General features: G+C 37.7%; 1 protein-coding gene across 1 annotated transcript in view; it reads left to right on the top strand.

The window, feature by feature from the left end:
* Positions 1-21404, top strand: part of LOC122808845 (semaphorin-7A-like) — an 851812-nt gene that overhangs the window by 291019 nt on the left and 539389 nt on the right. The window contains exon 4 of the mRNA XM_044079936.1: positions 18837-18935. Coding sequence (XP_043935871.1) covers positions 18837-18935 — 99 coding nt within the window. The remainder of the gene's footprint in view (positions 1-18836; positions 18936-21404) is intronic.

The raw sequence follows: 21404 nt of genomic DNA on the forward strand, positions 1-21404 counted from the left end.
TACTCTCTATACAGTAACACTTTGTCCCAGTATACAGATTCCCCTTTTCCTTGAAAATCAGGTGCCTCACTAGCTACATCCCTCTGGCCTTGTAATGGAGGGTCTGAGAGCTGAGCCTGTCTCAACTCTCTCTTTGTAACCCTTCCCAGCTCCCCTTCCACAGGAAGTCTGGTATTCTCTGACAGCAGTGCCTCACTGTCAGCCTGGGTAGTACTACTCACCTCTGCACTTGCAGTCACTCTCTCCAAGGGAACATCAGTACCTACAAGCAGCTGTGGATCACCTTGAGTCTCACTGCTACAGGGTAGCTCCCTCCCTGAAGTAACAACCATACCAGTCCTAGCTTCAACTCAACAGTATGTCTGGGTCCCCCCAGGCCTCCAGACCCACATACACTACATGCTTGTCTGCAGACCTGACTGTGTGTCACTGCATGCACACAAAGTACTGCATTATCAAAATCATTCCCTATCAGGACATCTGCAGGAATATCCTCAAAAACACCTACTTGCTTGCTTCCTTTTCCACCCTTCCAGTCAAGGTGAACCCTAGTCAAAGGTATTTGGAATGGGGTCCCCCCTAAAGCTCTGATTGGAGTAGACTGCCAAAGCAAGTAGTGGTCCTCTTTAACCATTGCAGGCTTCACAATGGTTAGGTCAGAGGCTGTGTCTTTCTTAGCAGTGGCCTGCTTTCCATCTACTAAGATAGGATATAACCTTGTGGTAGTTTGGTACCCTTGTTGTCTCCAGACATGTACTGGCTCTCCCACCTTGCCTCCATGGAAACCTTTATGCTACATGGCCCCACTGGTTACATTTAAAACATGTAACCCTTGATCCTGGCCATATACCTGAATTAGTGGCTTCCCCTGCTACTAGCAGACACTGTGGTTTAGGCTGCCCACCATGGGTTCTCTTAGACCCATGAGCAGCACTGAGTATCCCTTTCCTGTCCAGTGTGATGCCCTGCTTGCTAGGTATAGGTCTCCCTTTTTCCCCAACTCATCTGCTGTGTTACATTCTCTATCTGCTAACCAGATTTGCATGCCATCAGGCAAAGTGCTAAGGGCTTGTTCCCTCACCAAAAGATCTGCCAGCCCTTCAAAAGTGGTGATCTGACACCCACTCACCATCTATGAAAATAAGTGCTTAACTCAGCAATATATTCACACACACTTTCATCAGCCTTGCATCTGTGCTCATGAAACTTTTTCCTATAAACTTCTGGTTTTAACTTAAAACAGTCTAATAAACAATTTTTAACAGTATTATAATTTAATCAATCCATATCAGACATTTTAGAAATTGCAGTTACAGCTTTAACATGGAGTAAGGGGGTCAGGAACCGTACCCAGAGCCCTTGGTCAACATTATACTGTTTACACACCCTTTCAAACATATGAATAAAACTATCAAAATTATCACTCTCTGGAAATTGTGGAAGAAATTTACTGACCTTTGTTGCTTCTGGGGGTTCAATTACTCCCTTCCCCATTACCTCCATGACCTTGGCAAAGAATCAGCATCTACTTTTCATGTTGCCTCTTGCCTCTCTTTCTCTTAAACTTTCAGACATCTCAGTCTATCTGCTGATTCTAATGCCATCTGTTTCTCCTTTTCTTCAGCCTCCAAATGGCGCAATCTCTATGCTGATTCTAGTTCTGTTTGGCCTCCGGTCCAAATCTCTTTAACTCCAGTTGGATTTTTAAGTCCTCTGTGGAAAGGTTGAACTGTCCATTTTCTGAGAGTTGCACTTCCCCAAGGCCAGTCTGGTTGTCCTCCTGGTTGCTGGTCTGTGATGCAGCTGTGACCAAGGCTGCAATTATTTCTGCTTTAGTCATGTTGGCATGCACCAACCCTTGGCTTGGTGCATCTCAGCAAACTAGCTCCTTGTCAGCTTGTCATACTCTTCTGCTGACATCATTGCCTGCTCTCCCTGACTAACTAAGCTAACAAAAAAATAAATAAAACTATTGTGATGTGAAACTCTGAATGTTCACTGTTTGGCTGATTGAGAGTACAAACACCTCCCTTACTGACCACTATTTACAGGCTACAGGAATTCAACATCCACACCACTGAATCCCAATATGTGGATATCCACACCACTGCAAACCAATATATGTGATGCCCCACCACTGGCCCAGTAACCAAGGAGCCTCAATCCTCACCACTAGCACCAGTGGGGGACATAGATTTGGAGGATGACAGGTGCACACACAGTATTTCCAGATGCAGCTCACTTGGCTGCAATCGTTTCTGCTTTAGTCATGTTGGCATGCACCAGCCCTTTGGCTTGGCACATCTCAGCAAACTAGCTCCTTGTCAGCTTACCATACTCCTCTGCTGACATCATTGCCTGCTCTCCCTGACTAAGCTAACAAAAATAAATAAAACTATTGTGATGTGAAACTCTGAATGTTCACTGTTTGACTGAGTACAAACACCTTCCTTACTGACCACTATTTACAGGCTACAGGAATTCAATATCCACACCACTGAATCCCAATATGTGGATATCCACACCACTGCAAACCAATATATGTGATGCCCCATCACTGGCCCAGTAGTCAAGGAGCCTCAATCCTCACCACTAGCACCAGTGGGGGACATACATTGGGAGGATGACAGGTACACACGCAGTATTTCCAGATGCAGCTCACTGCATCAAGTGCAAATTCCCTGAAGAGCACACAGAGACAACAGTCAGTCTGAGCCTGGTTTCTCCCTCTTTTCTCCAGATTCCCAATAAGACTCTCCACTGGCACAGCTATAGAGTTGAAATCTCAGCTGATTGGCCAAGCCAAGACCTACAACACTCTCTCTGTCCAGTAAGTGCTTCGTGACCCTGCCCAAGTAGCTGACACACACCCTCCTGGAGATTTGTTTGCCCCCCCACACACACACACACACACACACACACACACACACACCCTGGGAAAAGCTGTTACAGGTTTACTAACTATGCCCCCATCTGCCGAGACTATGAGGTAGTTATCACTGCCACCAGAAACCCTTATCAGCTACTTTAAGACCCTTAACAAAGGGTGTCCAAGCTTAGTGTCTAATGTTATCAATACAAATGTCAGTTTGACCAAGAGCAAGGCTATTAGGAGTGGCCTATACAGTGTCACCAAATAAATATGCAAGTACTCTCAGAACTTAAATATGTCTCACAAGGATCAGCTACAATGAAATGTTTAACTATATGTAATAATAAATAAAAAGGACAAGACAATACTAAATATATATGTACAGTGATAACAGAGTTCAAAATCATAGGAAATATTTAAAACAACATTGCAGAACAGTCTCAAATAAATATCTAGACTGAACGTTGCTATATTCCTGACTATATCTAAAACAGTTATACTGTACCCTAGTACACTCACTTCAGAGCAAGCAAGGCAGATGTGGTGAGTGGATCTTGATGTTGTCAGGTCAAAGATAAATACAGAATACTGCCGGTATTTACACACCCTTTCAAACATATGAATAAAACTATCAAAATTATCACTCTCTGGAAATTGTGAAAGAAATGTACTGACCTTTGTTGCTTCTGGGGGTTCAGTTACTCCCTTCCCCATTACCTCCATGACCTTGGCAAAGAATCAGCATCTACTTTTCATGTTGCCTCTTGCCTCTCTTTCTCTTAAACTTTCAGACATCTCAGTCTATCTGCTGATTCTAATGCCATCTGTTTCTCCTTTTCTTCTGCCTCCAAATGGCGCAATCTCTATGCTGATTCTAGTTCTGTTTGGCCTCCGGTCCAAATCTCTTTAACTCCAGTTGGATTTTTAAGTCCTCTGTGGAAAGGTTGAACTGTCCATTTTCTGAGAGTTGCACTTCCCCAAGGCCAGTCTGGTTGTCCTCCTGGTTGCTGGTCTGTGATGCAGCTGTGACCAAGGCTGCAATTATTTCTGCTTTAGTCATGTTGGCATGCACCAACCCTTGGCTTGGTGCATCTCAGCAAACTAGCTCCTTGTCAGCTTGTCATACTCTTCTGCTGACATCATTGCCTGCTCTCCCTGACTAACTAAGCTAACAAAAAAATAAATAAAACTATTGTGATGTGAAACTCTGCCGGTCACTAAGAGACTTCCCAAATTAATACCTCAAATATTACTGCTGGGATAGCTTGCAGAATGACATAATTTCTTGTCATCTGATTCTATCCCATGTGAAAAATAACCATTGATGCAGCTGGTAGTATTTAGCATCTACCTGTGAAAATACATAGACAAGGGCTTTTCCTCAAATCTTGGTATTTGCTGGAAGTCATAAAACAATAAAACACTTGCAAGACAGTGCAGAAAGTTCCCTAGTTTTAGACATTCTGTCTCCTTGCTGCCATAAAGTAATTTAATTTTAGCTCTTTTTCTGAAGTTAACCTCCCGGGTTCCAGTTTCCACTGTTAAAATCTATACATTCAAATAGTTACAATAGTGTATGTATATTTCTGTTCCCTTCCAGCAGGGCATGCTGCGGATCCATTTTTAAATAGCACTTTTTAAAATACCTCTTCACCATACATCTGTATAAACCATCTTATATGACATACAGTTCTAATATATTTGTAACACAAATATCTTATATGGAGCACGTTGACATTTACAAATGACACATAATCATTTACAAAATTCCAGACAGCTGTGCTGGCAGTATCTCTCTTTGTCTTACTTCTATAGAAATCATGTTGATATTCACAAGTGACATATTATTTACAAAATTTCAGATAGCTTGGGCTGGCAATATCTCCTTTCGTGACACATGGTACTCTGGTTTAAATGACCAGTTGATACAATTTGCTAACACAGGGATACCCTAGACAGAAAGGAACATAGAAGTAATAAATGATTATTTAAGTATTAAGACCTTAGAGTGGAGTTAGAATATGTAAAACATACTGGCATCACTAATATGGTTCAGGCAGGGATTTCATTTAAATATAATCTATATGTATCCGTATTTAGTAGAGCAATTACTTGCTTTGTCAAACACTCTAGGTCTGCTTCTTGCCGAGCATAACAGACTATGCTTTGTAATTTAGTTTTTAAACTATTTGTTTTTTTTTTACTGATTCTTATCTGACTATTATTTGGCAAGCTATTAATTTCACCTGCTGCACGCAATCACTATCACTTAAACAGCCTTCCAGGTGCCATAAACCTACAATGACTACTGTTTCTCTAACAATACCCAAAGTCTTTCCTAAAGCAGGCATCAGCTGCATGGAACTTTATTTCTCTCACATATATGCAGTCTTCTCAGTTTACCTAAGTTTAGTACTTTCCTATTTGCCACTGTGCACTTCCCCACACACTCCAGATTGCACTTTCAAAGTCCTGCTTTTTATTCCGTTAGTCTCGTGCCTCTTGTTATTTAACAGAATGTTTTATCATTCTAAATGAATATTGCACTACTCTCTTAACTTTTATTAAAATGTTACTGTGCTCTTAGCACTTGTACATACCTGAACTGAAATAAGTAGCTTCTGAGTATTTCAATCTAAATTGTAATCTCTAACATTATCTAGTCTACTTTAAAGCAATTTGACTTTAATTTTCAGACATTGCTTATGAAGTGCAAGTCACTCTGTGTCCTCCTTTATTGTACTGTTTATTTTTTAAATACCTTTATTGAATTATCACTTCTGACATAGGCAGTTTACATTTATACAAAAGTAATCAAACTGTATTAATAAATTAACATTATCAAACATTATACTTCACATATATTGCTATATATCATATAACCTAAGCAACATTACATAAATTATTCAATTCCTGCCCCTTTTTTAAACACGAAACATCTTTATAAAACCATCACTTACAAAATAAGCAATCATACGTTTATATGAATGAAAACAAACCACAGCAACACAATCCTAGTTGCAAGCATTTTACATCACAAACCATACTGACACACTGCCAGATGCAAACAGTACACATCACTTATAATCTACCCAATTATTTTTAGTCAAACATTACATAGCTCATTTAAGTCCTGCCTTCTTTTAAGCCTCATTCCTCCCCTGTATGTATTTTCCAATGTAGCTTGCTCCTACCTTTTTCTAAAGATCTCAGTTCCATTTGTGTTATCTCTGTTACTATATCATTACTCCTAATATAGTTTTAGATTTTGATTTCCAAAAAAAAAAACCTCTTGCTAATATTACAACTATTTTTCTATTTTTGTGCTTTCACTTTTGTACTTATGAATACTTAAGTGTGATATTATTTCATTTGTCTGTAAAATCTCTGGAGCTTTTCTCCTCAGGTCTCCATTGAAAATGAGCTACTGGCTCAGTTGGACCAACTCAGTTAACAAATGTCAAATAAAGAAAGAAAAAAAGAAATGTTCTAGTAATTGTTTTTTGCCAGCCACCATAACTAGACACAGCAAGTCCTCAACTTTTCTAGGCGATTCTGATTCTGTATCATAGCTCAGAAAAATCATCTCCCTCATCACACCAATTCACCCACCTGGCATCTCTGACAGTGCATCCCTCAGGGAATTGTTAAAGTCTGCCAACCCACCACACTTCCAGAAAATATATTCCCTAGTACCTCTTTCTTCCCCGTCACACCACCATTTGCTGTTTACCTGAGGAAAAATTCTCTGGAGTCTACGTGGAGTATAAAAATATCTATGTAAACATTTCCAAGCAAAAATCCAAAATCTCTAGATTTTGTTACATATTTGGGAGACATACATATATCCTCCCATTGTTTCTTTGTGAATTGCATATCCAGTCTCTCTTCCCAATCCTTTCTAACCTCCTCTAATTGATTCTTATAGTTATCATGCAATATTTTATATGCTGTACTAATTATTCCTTTTTTAATTGCAGCTTCTGTTCTAGATTCTACTAAAACGATACTAGTGCTGTTCTTTTGTTTAAGACTGCCCTATTTCTTTCTCTTTCCCTGTACTGTAAGATCAATCCTTGATAGGGAAGGCAATCTCTAACCTGCAGTCCAAATACAATTTTGGCCTTTTCCCATTCTATTACTTTTCCCTCTCTAGTTATTTGTTCCCAATTATACATTTTTTTTTCCATGGCCTGACATGGCTGAATATAGTGGTATATGACTAGTTCACTCATCCTTTTTATAAATGTAAAATAAATAAGTAAAAATGTATAAATACATTTCAATTCATCACTAAGTAACCTAGTGCATGTGAAAGCCAGCCAGCTTAGTGTACTCTCAGAAGTGGCCCCATTGTCTTTAATTTCTTTAAGTCACATAGCACTGTTGGCAGAGCACGCTTATTGATATGAGTTATTTGTGTTCATGTTTATAGTCCACAACGATACACTGTAAGTGACCAATTCTGTCACCCTAAGACCATAAGAATGGGTGACAAACCCTATATCTGGATGAGTGGTCCTGATAACATACTAGTAGTTTATCACGGACAGCTGACCAGTAGAAAATGAAATCCCTTGTGCACAACATGCTGGTAAAAAAGGATCACTGAGTTGTTATAGCAATAGCTATGTATGTATGTATGTATGTATGCATGTATGTATGCATGCATGTATGCATGCATGCATACATACATAGCAATAGCTATGTATGTATGTATGTATGCATGTATGTATGCATGCAATTATTTATTTATTTGCATTTGTGTTTCAGGAAAGTCTGGTTGGGAATTAAAACTCATTTTCCTTTGAGGCCTGGGGAGAAAAATGCCATGGTTACATATACAAAGTTATTAAGACAATGTGCAAAATATCTGTTTAAGCAAAAGCATTTATATTGTTATAACAAGGACACATCAAGTGTTCTACAATGAATTAATTGCATTGTGTAATACACAAACATTAAAGTGAATGTTTTATAAAGCATATACAAAGACAGTTTTGGAGGTAGCACTCTACTGTGCATACATTAAGGATGCTTTTTTCACGATTATTTATGCCTAAAAGCAAGAAATGTCTGTGGCTTATGAGCTGTAAATGATATTGTTTAGAGTAGATGTCCAGATCCCTTTGATCATTTGTTTTCTTATTCTATTTCTGGACCATTGGTCTTGTTTAATCACCCTTATCCCCCGCATGCACTGTACATGCTCCATGCTTGTGCTGTATTGTAAGCCCCAGTAGCCCCACCCACTTTTCATGCCCAATTTTTGCCATTTCTCAGTTCAGCAAGTACATGGTGGGAGGTTTCTCTAAAGTGCTGGTACAATCTAGAGATTTTTTTTTCTTTTTTTGCATGGCTTATTTTTTCTCCTTATTCTCATGGGTCATAATTTTTTTCTTTTACTACATTTCTTCTGTTTACAGCAGGTTGGGCAGGCTTTCCATGCAGCTGAGAACAAAGGAATAAACAGCAACATACACATTTCTGCAGAAAAAGGAAACAAAAAAAGGATTATCATGGCTTTAACCTATTGTATATATGCCAGGAAGCTGAATGCAGGATTTTGGTCCTTGGGTTTTTGTTATGTTTTAAGAAAACTGCATTATATTACTTTACTGTAGGTCAGCTAGTTCACTTCTTATTATCTTGCTGACTGAAAAACATCTTCAACAACTCTTTACAATATTCACATTCATTTATTTTCATTATGAATCATCTGCATGAGTCTGTTTTTTTTTCTTTTTTTTATGAAGATTCCTATCATTTATTTAGCCCTTACCAAAATTCTACATCTTATGTACAATAGCGATACAGTTTCTTGGACATAAGACTGATCTAATAAATGAATTCATTGGTATGAGTCTTGTATAACTGCCTATTGATATATTAATTTATGAAAAAAGTAATGGAAGGCAATCGATATATTTCCATGTTTACCGGAATGTTGCAGACAGCTATTATACTCCTGTTCTTCACCTGTCACTGCTGCCATCCTCATGTCATCCATGCGTCCTATGCTCCTTTGAAACCCTTCATTATACATGATACTTTTCATTTCTACCAGTTCATTTGAATATCCCATTATTCCAATAAAAATATGTATACAACTCTCATTTTTAGTAGTTCATTTGATGACTCCACTACTCTGATAAAAATAGGTATATAGCACTCATTTCTAGCAGTTCATTTGAAGATCCCATTAATCTCATACAAAACATGTATACTTCATTAAGTCAGAAGGAAATCTTTTGACATCATCTTTCCAGACATGTTTTTTCATACCCTTTCTGCCAGTGAAACTTCTAGCACTGCAACCATGTACTACAGCTTGTAGATTTTTTAAATTATCACACAGGTTTCCTCCAATTATTTATTCTTCCACTTCTCAGTCACAGTGCATTGTCTCATTGGTTTCTCCTAACAGTGTCTGTCTGGGTTTATATGGAATGAGGGCCTTTGTCTCTGTCACCCTATTAAATCACCTTTAGCTCAGTGGGATTTACCTGGACAAAAATTAAATAAATCTGATCTTTGACAATATGGTGCATCATTATCCTGTCCCACTGCTCCCTTCTTTCTGGATGCACAAAGTCTTTAGATTTTTTTTCATGATTGTTATACCTTGACAGCAAACTCCAGCACCTTTAAACATACAAAAGCTTTAATAAGTAGTTCAAACTCTATGGCAATGCAGCATCACATCAATAGATATGTGAATAGCTCCATAACTTAGAAACTTCTTCTTCTCCTCCCCTCCCTTTGCTATGCCACCCCAGTCCTAACTAACATACCGTCCACTACCCTGGCCAAACTCCAACAAACATACCACAAAATTGCAAGATTTGTCACAAACTCCCCTTATAGCTCACATCATTGCCTTGCACTCAACTTTTCACAATCGCTTGAACTTCCACAACAACTCCTTCTATCCCAATTTCAAATTGCACACTCCATATTATACAAACCATCCTCTTGCCCTGCTCTCTCCTCCTTAGTCTCCACCTACACTCCCACTCACACACCCTGCACCTCAAACCAGCAACTCCTAGACATCTATCAACCTAAAAAAAAACTGTTGGTAAACTACTATACAAGTACTCTGTATCCCAAACTTGGAATAAACTTTCAACACACATATGCTCCATTATCCTTCCTATACACTTTAAAAAAATAACTCAGACTTCACTTACTGAACACCAAAACTTGTACCTGTCACAACCCTACCTAACGCCACTACAACTCTTTATCCTAGTCTTGTCCAATTTTTCCCATATATTGCCTTAGCATCTTAATCTACTTCCCACTACCCTATCCACCTTATACAGTTTTTTTTCATCTCTCACATCTGTACTATTCCTAAAATGCTAGTTCCTTAACACACGCCATACACCACAACTTCAAAACTTTTTGGATTGCTCTGACAGCTGTATTGCTGAACATGTACCACAAGAAACAAAAAAATGTGTATACATCTCCTGATCTGATGTATCCTACTAATTTTTTGTATCATACACTGCAAACTGCTATGTATTGCAAATTGAAATTTTATGTACTGTAAACTGAACTTCCACGTATTTTAAACTGTCTCTTACTGGAGCTTTTCTCCTCGGGTCTCCACTGAAAATGGGTCTCTGGCCCAGCTGGACAAACCCAGTTAACAAATTTCAATAAATAAGTATAGTGCAGTGATAGGAAATGAGAAAGATGACAGAAACAGTGTGGGTGGGATATTAATGTCACATCACTTACAGGTGAATTTTGACTCTGTACAATATGTATGGGGTTTGTATTAGCCCAGAAATTACACAGTGCTACATCCCCATCCCTTTCTTATGCAAAGAACTCATTGTAAAAGCTGCATCGTTCAGTTATGGAAGGCTCAATAACTTATATACTGAACTTAAGCTTTATGCATCTGTCTCTATACATAATTTATAAGTTATCATTAAATTATAATTTCAAAGTTTTCAGTACAGTTTTCTACAACTATTTGAGTAGATTTTTTAAAATCTTCAGTATAACCAGAGCACATTCTTTCATTTTCCAGAAGAAAAATCTCATTGTTTTATATGTGAATAAAGAAATGTCTTCTACATGTAAGATAGCTAGCTGGGGTGGCTGCAGAGAAATCTGAAAACTTTGAAAGTGTCTATCTTCGGCAGCAACAAGTGCAGATAAATATCTTTCACCCTTTCTTGTCACAACAGAAGAAGGCAAATGTTTCTCAATTACAACTTTCACTGGTACTTCTGGGATGTATAAAAGCACATGTGTGTTCCTTTGCATTTCACAATGAACCTTCTACCTCACTTTTAGATTCAGAAAATGGTTCATTCTCTGTGACTTTATTTTGTCAGCATGCTTCCTCACAAATGAATCATAGCCACTGATGACTATATAGAATGGAGGTCCCAGACAATTATAATTTACAATTATGCCTCAGATCCAGTTAAGATCACAAGAATAGTGCCTCACAGAGACATAAACTCCCAATGCAATCCTTCTCACTATGACACTTTTTTGTCAAAACTGCACTTCTGAGCAGACTACCTTATTGAATTTCCACATTCAAATCTGGACGAATCAAGTCAAATGTGGATCTCAGCCTTTGTAAAACAAGCATTTTTTTTCTGAAGACAAAACAGTAATCATTTGAAGTAAAATTATTTAGCCAAGAAAAACCTTGACAATTTTATATCCAATTTTCTTCATCTCTTCCTTTACAAGTCTGTGCAGTACTGTGTTAGTCTATTATAGGAATCATGGGATGGTGTGGTTATTACAGGATTAATAGTTTCTATTCTAAAAGTTTGCAAATTCCACACTGGTAAAACAAGATTTGTTAGATGCTAGCATTTCAAGAATGTTGTATATACTATGTGTATTGATGTACTTATACATGTCAGTTCCCCATTTAGTTCATCTCTTTTCACAGTCTCACACTCAGTCAAATGCAAGTTCATTGAGTTTTGCTGCAGTCAATCCCACTGTAGTTGATTTTGCCATTAATTAGTAATAGCTCTATAATTCTGGTTGTGTAGCAGAAGAGTCACTCTATGTAACTAATGCAGCATGGTGGGGTTAAGCTCCCATGTCAACAGAAGTGGAAGTTTCACCCCACCTCACCCCATAAATGCATTTATGTCTGTTCTAATTAGTTGTGTTAATCAATGTCTCTGTGGTTGCATCTCAAGTTATTAGTGAAATATGTCCATATTTGCCTTACTTAGAGTTGGCAAAAAAGAGAAGGAGGTAAAACTTTGACTGGGTTTTTGTAGCAGAACTTCCTTTTTTGTTAGCCTTCAGGGGAAGGTGGGAGAAAGGTGAATCCATCTGTTTAGTAAATTTCTTTTTAGTATGGATTGTTCTTAGATAAATCGTAAATGCTGACCTAGTAGGCTTACTTTAGTGCTTCGATATGATGCAATTGCTCAGTTGTTCAACGGGTAATACCTATCTAGATATATATATATATATATATATATATATATATATATATATATATATAGTATACATATATATATATATATAGAGAGAGAGAGCGAGAGAAATGATGAGCATACCTCTCAATCTCTTATTTCAAGAAATCTGGACAAAGCCTAAAATAATGGGGGAAGAAACAGCCAAAAACAGGGACATACTTTGGATATTGCTCTTATAAACTTAGGAAGTTGCTAGAATAACACAATGTGTGTTAGCGTTCATTTTCTGAAGGATATGAAGTCAGAAACTCAAATATATGCCATTATTTGATAATTGTTTAGTGACTTCAATCCTCTGTGATTTGCCAGAAAGCCACAGATTTTATGAGGAACAGACCAAATATTTGAGGTAAAACTGTGGACATTCTCCAAATATCTGTACAATTAAGATGTATGCTGATAAGGTAGCAAAATGGACAACTGGCAGAAGAAATGGATGTGTGCAAAAGTAAACCTGAGAAAAAAGAGAGTTAAAATGAAGTTTAAAGATACTGTTGCTTATAAAGATATGAGGTAGTACAGAAACTACATGGCAACAGGAAGGGGTATCACAAAGCCAGGAAACAATTAAAGAGTTGACAATGAGTGTGAAACAGTTGAACAAATGCCATGTTACTAAATGTGTGGTTACAAGAACAAGCAAGTTCATACCTCTCAACCACATTTCATGATGAAGAACATTCCTCATTCTGAGTTTTAAAAATCCCATGTCCTAATTTCTGATAATGAGCCTCAGATTGTTCTTTGACAAGAATAAATATTCAGACATATTACTACCAGTCTGAGATACCTAAAAGCCAATAGACAAGTGGAAAGAATAATTCAAACTGGAAAGAGCATCATGAGAAAATGTGCTGGTAGTGCAAAGCTACATTGTTATTTAGCTTTGCCAGACTAGTGAAATTCTGTTCTACAAGTGCCCAGGTGGTAGCTTTATCACCTCACAGAATGAAGTTCTCCAGGTCATTGTTCGGCTGGGGTATCCTCTGTGCATAGTCTGCATGGTCTCTCTCTGTTCATGTGGGTTTTCTCCAGGTGCTCCGGTTTCCTCCCACATTCCAAAGGCATGCAGTGTGTAGGTAGGACACATTAAACTGGCCATAGGTGTGAGTGTGCATGCGTGTTTGGAGTATGGAAGAAGACCATAGCAGGGCTAGTCACCCAGTGGGATGAGCATTGGCTCTAGGATGATTGTCACTACTGATGTGATACCCTGACACCATGTGAAAAAATGGTAAAAAAGGGAGTAATGAATGGATGGATACTATTGAGCTAATTCCTACACAGTGGCTGATGGGAAGAAGATACAAGGTTGAAAACAAAATCGCTACTGATTCTAAAGACAACCACAAAGCATTCTACAGCTATGTCAAGAATCTCAATGGCAACACTCAGATCTGCTCTGAGTTACAGCACAATGGCACTAAATATACAGAACCAACTGATATTGCCAACATCCTGGCAGATAGGTTCAGTGCTAACTTCACCCCCTTCTCACCCCCTAAAGGGCCCATCTCTATACCAGAAGAATGCAAAGTTCCTGTAATCATGGCTGCACAGGTAAAAAACATACTCTCCAAAGTCAAGAACACAGCATCCATGGGACCTGACAACTTCCCAGGCTCCGTTCTACACAAACTACAGAATGAATTGGCACCCCACCTAAGCACCATGTTCAATCATAGCCTCACCTCAGGCTTTTTACCCACTGAATGGCACATAGTGACAGTTATCCCACTGCAGAAAGGGGGGTGCCACCACGGACCCCGGGAACTACCGCCCCATTAGCCTAATAAGCCTGGTCTGCAAGGCCATGGAACATATTATCATGGAACTTATAAACAAAGACATTGGTAATCTTCAAACTCTGGACCCCACCCAGTTCCGGTTTGTAAAAGGCAGATCATGCCTCCTAAACCTGATAGACTTCTTTGAAGCAGTCACGAAAGCCGTAGATGATGGTAAGGTGGTTCACACAGCCTATCTAGGGCTTGTCAAGGCTTTTGACACCATACCCTGCTCTGGAATTATAGATAAACTCACTACACTAGGTATAAATCCCTATGTCACAAGATGGGTTGCCAAATGGCTCACTGACAGAACCCACACTGTGAAAGTAGAAGACTCCAAATCCGACTTCTGACCAGTGACAAGTGGAGTACCACAGGGTTCAGTCCTGTGTCCTCTCCTGTTTGGTATCTACTTTTCTGAAGTACAGGTTAACACAGAAGGTCTTTGGATAATGAAGTTCGCTGATGACTGCAAACTAGGAGCCATAATCGAAACTCCTAACGATGTGGACATCCTACAAAAGGGCCTCAATGAGATATGCCTGGTGTCAAAGCCATGGCCTCAAGCTCAATGCCAAAAAGTGCATTGTCATCCCCTTTGGTAAACAACTCTGTACCCATGAGGTATCACATAGGTGGTAGTCTACTTAACATCGAAAGTGTGATGAGACCTTGGGACACAGGTGGGCAGTAGTTTCTCCTTCGATAGTTACATCGCCACAGTAGTTAGGAAATCCTTCTACATGGCACACCTCATCGCAAAAGGTTTCTCATCCAGGAAAAAAAGAGGTCATTGTTCCCCTCTACTCGTCACTCATTAGACCCATTATAGAGTACAACACCCCTTTTGGTATGTACCTCACAAGTCATCTACAACAACTGGAAAGGCTGCAGAAATACCTCACAAAGAGCCTCAAACAGATGCCCTAAGCAGACTGTCTCAAAAAACTCCAGCTTTACTCCGTCGCATTTCACCTACTCAGAGGTGATCTCTGCCTAACATACAAAGCTATGTCAAACCTAGAGCTGTTAGACATGCTCTACTTAAAGAAATCCCAATCCCTCCGAGCTACACACTCTAGGGACCTAAACCTTGTCACCACAATAAACAGAACCTATACCTATGAACCTATGAACCTATGGCTTACCTGTGGCCTGGAGGTTGTTGCAGCAGGAGGTTTTACCAAATGTAAAAGACATTAAGCAAGAATATCAAAAAAGGCAGAGTCTACTGTGACAAAACTGCAAGACATTGAATTACTCTGTCACAAGAAGTAGTGAGAGTACAAAATACAGTTAAAAAGCATTCAGGGCATGGGGTAATTATCTAACAACTGAATCTTTCTTTTTCATTGAGTATGGGAGAACATCTAGCTGTAAAACTTCTAGAAACTCTATCTGTGAATTAGTCCAGTAGTAGACAATGTACTAACATTTCAGTTATGATACGCTGATAGCTATGATGCAGTGCAGGACCGAAGATGTTGGGAGCTGGAGTGTGAAAAGACTGAAGACTGATAGCATCCTTTTCTGGTCTCTCACAGAGAAAAAGAAAAAAAAAAGCTTCTGTGTCATTACAAGGCTGCTGCCACAAAGTGGTACTGGACAGCACTACAGCTCTAAATATCCCACAGCACTACAGCAAAATGATTGCAGGATCATGGCGTACACAGCTGTCTGCACAGACAAAACTAAGCCCACATTTCTAAATCCTAATTATCAATTCAGAAATTATACTTAGGAATGAGTTTAAGGAACAGTACTCCATCCCATATCACTCCTGTGAGATCAGGAAAATTAACAGGACTGAGATTTCATGTAGGGAGGAAAAGGGATGAGTTACATCATGCTGAGATTGCTTGTTGCCGGGTGCAAGTTAGATAAATAGATTTTTTTATTTATTTTTTATTTATTTATTTTTGTTGACTGGGTTAGTCCCACTAGGCTAGTGGCCACTTATCAGGGGAAACCTCAGGTGGCATTTATACTACTAGGGAAATTTGGCCAGAGCATCAGTGAATTTTCCATACTCTTTCAATAGGTGCCATGGGAATGTTTAACATCCACGTAAGTTATCACCAACTCAAGCAGAAGATACCTCAGTATAACATCTCATCTGAAGGATGACACACTCAAAAGTGCAGCACCCACTTTATGCTGCAATGCAGTGTCAGCTATCCATCTTCCTGGTGTGGAAATAGATCCCACAGCCTTCTGCACCAAGGGTGAGTATGTTTTACTGTTACAATATATTATAACCACAACAGAGACTTAAGTAAAAGTCAGTCATAAGTTCATAGGCTAGTACTAGGCTAACTGCCCTTGCAAGCCATTTTAAGCCTAGCCAGTTATCCCCTGTGAGATTCAAATCCTGTACCTTGTGTTTGTAAGGCAAACACCTTAACCATTAAGCCATCCTCCCAACCCCAAATGTTTTATAAGCATTTTACACCTTAGACAAAAGTAAGTACTAGGCCACCCTTGTAGGCTATTTTAAGCTTAGCTGATTTCCCTCAAAGGTGGGAATCAAACCCTGTACTTTGCATTGGGGAGGTAAACACCTTAACCATTATGCCAACCCCCAACCCTCAAAACTTTAATAATGAAAAAGTACACAGAAAAAAGAAAAACAACTTTTGGAACTTTTTTATTTAAATTATTTCAGTGTTAACTAAAACATGTTGTGTTGCTGCCATTACTTATTCAATATTTGATTTTTTGCTATTATATTCTTAATAAGTTTATCTTCATTTCTGCCAGCCATCATCTAGCTGCAGTGTTGCGAGGCTAGTAGAGCAAAAGACAACTGCAGGTATCTGATAGAATTATATAAAGTAAAACTGGTTTCCCTCATAGTAATAACATGTATTTGATAGAAAAAAATATATGTGTGTGTGTGTGTGTGTGTGTGTGTGTGTGTGTGTGTGTGTGTGTGTGTGTGTGTGTGTGTGTATAATTTGGTAGAACTGTTTTTAAAACTGCTTATATCATAGTAACAGTGTGATATTTTTAGAACACAGCATCTGCGAGTACAGAAAAGAAATATGCAGTAAACAAATGTAATTAGCTTAACAGAATGTGCTTGTGTGGAACAAAAAGTATTATACTTCTGAATGTTTTTGTAACAAATGGCATTAACAACAGAGGCTTGTTGAAATATCATAAACAGTTTGAATGTATACAGATATTCAAGCAAATTAACTTGCAAACAGGAAATGGCTAACACAGCAAAAGAAGTTACAGATTATCCTAGCAATGAAAGAACATTTCGGCCTGCTGAAGAAAATGTTTCTCTGGATGAGATAAGAATGCAGACAAAGAATGCTTCAATATAGGAAAATAATGTTTTCATCAAGGACAACGTTTTGAAACTAGATAAAAGTGGCTGTAAAAAACTATTTGTTGGATATTTTATAATTTGAGTCAGCTGAGGAAGTGCAATGTATCTGACAGTGATCTGTGTTACAAAGAAAATAGTTATAATCTCACAGTAGTGCTTGGTTAGTTTGTTTCAATAAACTCTTCAGAATAAGAATATACAGTTGTATGGCCTGTGTACCTGATATTTCAGTTTAACAGTATCCACTGTAAGGTCTTGAAGTATGCCCAGAGTTATTTCTTACACCTGGTTAACACCATGAAGACAAGCTAACCATCTTAACTGTGATAACATGTTATGATATCTTACACATAATGACCTTGATAGGCAACTACTAAAGGTCTGAGTAATGATAAAAGGACATCCATGCATCTCTATAGAAGCAGTTTCATGAAACTGAAAGCCAGACTCCTGAAGCATGTGTTACCTTAAATATTCGGGTTTTACAGAATTAGTTTTGATAGTGTGCATCTGATAGGCTAAAAAAGGTTATTACCTGTATGTTTAGATCAATTCAAAGTGAAGTTTATTCATATAGACATCTAGAATCTATAAGTAGAAATATTTCCAACTATCGTTAGCAAAAAAAGAAAAAAATTAAATGTTTCCATAGCAAATGCCTGTCTGTAAATCATATTCTTGTGAAGTTTGTATACAATATTCAGACATTCAAAGGTCATGTTATCTGGACATGGTGTCATCCTGATTGTACCAAATAAACAGTAGTTTATATCTGTCAGCATTTCACCTCTGAAGTCAGGGACGATCTGAAAAATAATCTGAGATGAAGGTCCCAAATTAAGGACAGTCTTTATAAAGGTTGCATTCTCATAGAAAGTAGGCAGTACAATACAATACCTTAAATGAATATGCATTTTAAGAAATAAGATGTCTGCTATTCTAATGACCATTAGTATTTGTTGACTGTAGTCCACTATTTTTTCTAAAAAATGATCAGTTTTAAGAGTGACTAAGCAAAATTTACTCCAAAAATTATGAACATCACTGACAGCCTAGAACAAATGAGAAGTATGATTTGGAGACTGAAACAAGCACAGTGGGTACTTAATTTGACACCTGGTTAATGTAATAGATGACAAAACTGAGGGTATATGATTGTCCTCTTTAAGAAATACCACTTAAGTCAGCAAAGGAATTGTATGTGGCATTTTCTGTTACCATTTCAGCTAATTTCATAGTGAGTGGTTCTTAAGATAAAACTGTATGTGTATGCATGTGCTTATATGTGCAATTATTCAGAATTTTTTTCTATTAGTTATTAGTAAATGTAATTTTCCTTTGCTTTACAGGCAGAATGTGAGAATTTTATTGTTGCTCTTCAGAGATTCGATGATGATTTTGTGATAGCTTGTGGCACAAATGCTGGGCAACCCAAGTGTTGGACAATGGTAAGAAGGAAACTTTTAGAACTAGAATAATTTCTAAATTTACAACTGTATTTGTTTCCTTTTGCACTGTCATAGTTTTCTTCTGTAGCAAAGCCAGAGGTACTTTTTATAAAACATCACTACATTTTTTAAAAGAATAAAAAAATCTGTAAATGGTACACTTTCGTATACAAAATCCCAGTAACAGATCATTAGGAGTGTGTGTGTGTGTGTGTGTGTGTGTGTGTGTGTGTGTGTGTGTGTGTGTGTGTGTGTGCGTGTGTGTGCGTGTGCGTGTGTGTGTGTGTGTGTGCATGTATGTGTGTGCGCGCAGATGCATCTGTGCATTAGTAGCTGGTTGTTCACTGGATTGTGATGCAACACTTATTTTACACAAAATTAAGCCATTTTTTCCACTAAGTAAAGAGAGTTTAATAAAGCAAATTAACTAAAGCCTGAATGACCTCATACCTGGTCTATTAAAAGACAATAATTGTGAGTTTCCTCTAGCTGGAATTATTCCATGTTATGTCAAAACAGCAGTTTACTATCTAGTAAATCCAAGCTATTCTAATGCCAGAAACATCTATGTAATGTCAGTCTCTTTACCTTTGTTGTTCTTTGTTTTTGTCATTTTATTATTTTACCAGTAATTCAACCAATTGTCAAATATGTTACCTTTGTTGTACATAATCATGACATTTTACTGATTTTATATGAACACACCCCATGTTCATGTTATTGCGGAACTCTTCTCCCCAGGCTTCCACTGAAAATGAGCTCATAATGGCCCGACAGACTACCCCAGTAAACAAATGCAAAATAAATAAAATATAAAATATAGTGAAAATAACATTTAATGCATAAAATGACTGAAAATGTTGTAGCTACCTAACACTGCCGGAGGGATTATTAAAGGGAGTAGGGTTATTAAATATATCATTAGCTATACCCTTTTCCAACAGATTTATCAAAAAGTAAATACATCATCATTTCACAAAACTTTATTTTGAAGAAAATAATATTTTTTAAATAATATGATATAGAATGAAAATCATGCATACTATAATATAGCAATATTCCTTGTAAATAATGTGATGCAAATGAATAATGTTACAAGAGAGGAGAGTATTGAGATAAGGGTAAAATGTGGTTTGATTCTTGGTCACTAATGGTTTCCATTTCATACTCTAACTTTTGACCTTATCCTGTACTTCCACCTGTATGTTCATCATTGTCTTCCCAGTAATTCTCATACACAAAGTTTCTCCCTGCCCTAAAATGACTTCTCAGAAGTTAGTATCATTGCCTGTGGCTTTCATTAGACAAAGTCCACTATATCAACAAGTTTTTTGAGTAGAAGCACCAAATGTGTAAACATCCATTGTGTTGTTACCCAGCATGTTATCAAGTGTTGTGTTACTTGTTATTGTTACCATAACATATACTTGCTTTATCTGCTATTTCTGTGCCATTTACTCACATTCCTGCTTTACTGACTGATCTTTAGGATTATCATTTCGGTATTCAAATGCACAAAAAAAGAAATGCTCACAAAATATCTCCCATGTCATCACAGACCAGGTCTGGCTATTTCTGCTTTTATGGAATTAGATATTATAGCTACACACTACACTTTTGTTTGAATAGTGAGTCATATCTTATAATCAGTATTCACTCATTATCTATGACAGAACACCATTGTTATTGCAATATCGCATTAATTCCTTAGCCCTCAATCTTCATTTTTAAAAGAGATAGCATTTCATATGGCATTATGATAGCTCTGGTGTGATATTGTACTTTGGGTGTGAGTTAGATGCAAATTTATATGGGGGTGGTGTAGAGATGGCAGAACAAGGATTTTTATGAATGGATAGAGGTTAGAGGATAAACGTGTGAAGTTATGACCCCATGTTACACAAGAAGGGAACATAATACTGATTATGTTTTAAGCAGACAAGGCACTAACACTGCATTACTTTATAGTATTTAATATTTAAGTAGTCATGAGATGGAAATGTGCTTTAGAACAGAGGAGGAAAGTCCTAACTAAACGTAAAGCAAAGTTATTATAACAATGTTAATATATAAGCATATATAAATATGTATTATATTATATATGTGTAGCAAATACCTTGGATAATTAATCAGAATTTCCTTCCTGTAGAGTTAGATATGTTGATGTCCTTCCATTTCACTGTTGCAGTATTCTTAACATGAGGGATCGCCTGCCAAGAGGGGCTTGACGTCCAGCCAGTATACAAAAACTTTTAGATTGTTATTGATATGTTATTGATATGCTGTACATCACACTTATGCTCCACATGCAAGGCAAACATCATAAAGGTGATGCCCGGATGTATCATCTTCAGAATTTCTTTGCTGCCAGTCCGAACGTGATCTTTGATGGTTGGTCTGATTCCCCAAGTCATTGCTGGTTACCTAGCTGTTCAGATAAGTGCCCCACGTTGGGTTTTTTTGAGTTAT

This window comes from Protopterus annectens, chromosome 8.part0 (assembly GCF_019279795.1).
Source record: "Protopterus annectens isolate FY-2018-M chromosome 8.part0, PAN1.0, whole genome shotgun sequence".
NCBI lineage: Eukaryota > Metazoa > Chordata > Ceratodontiformes > Protopteridae > Protopterus > Protopterus annectens.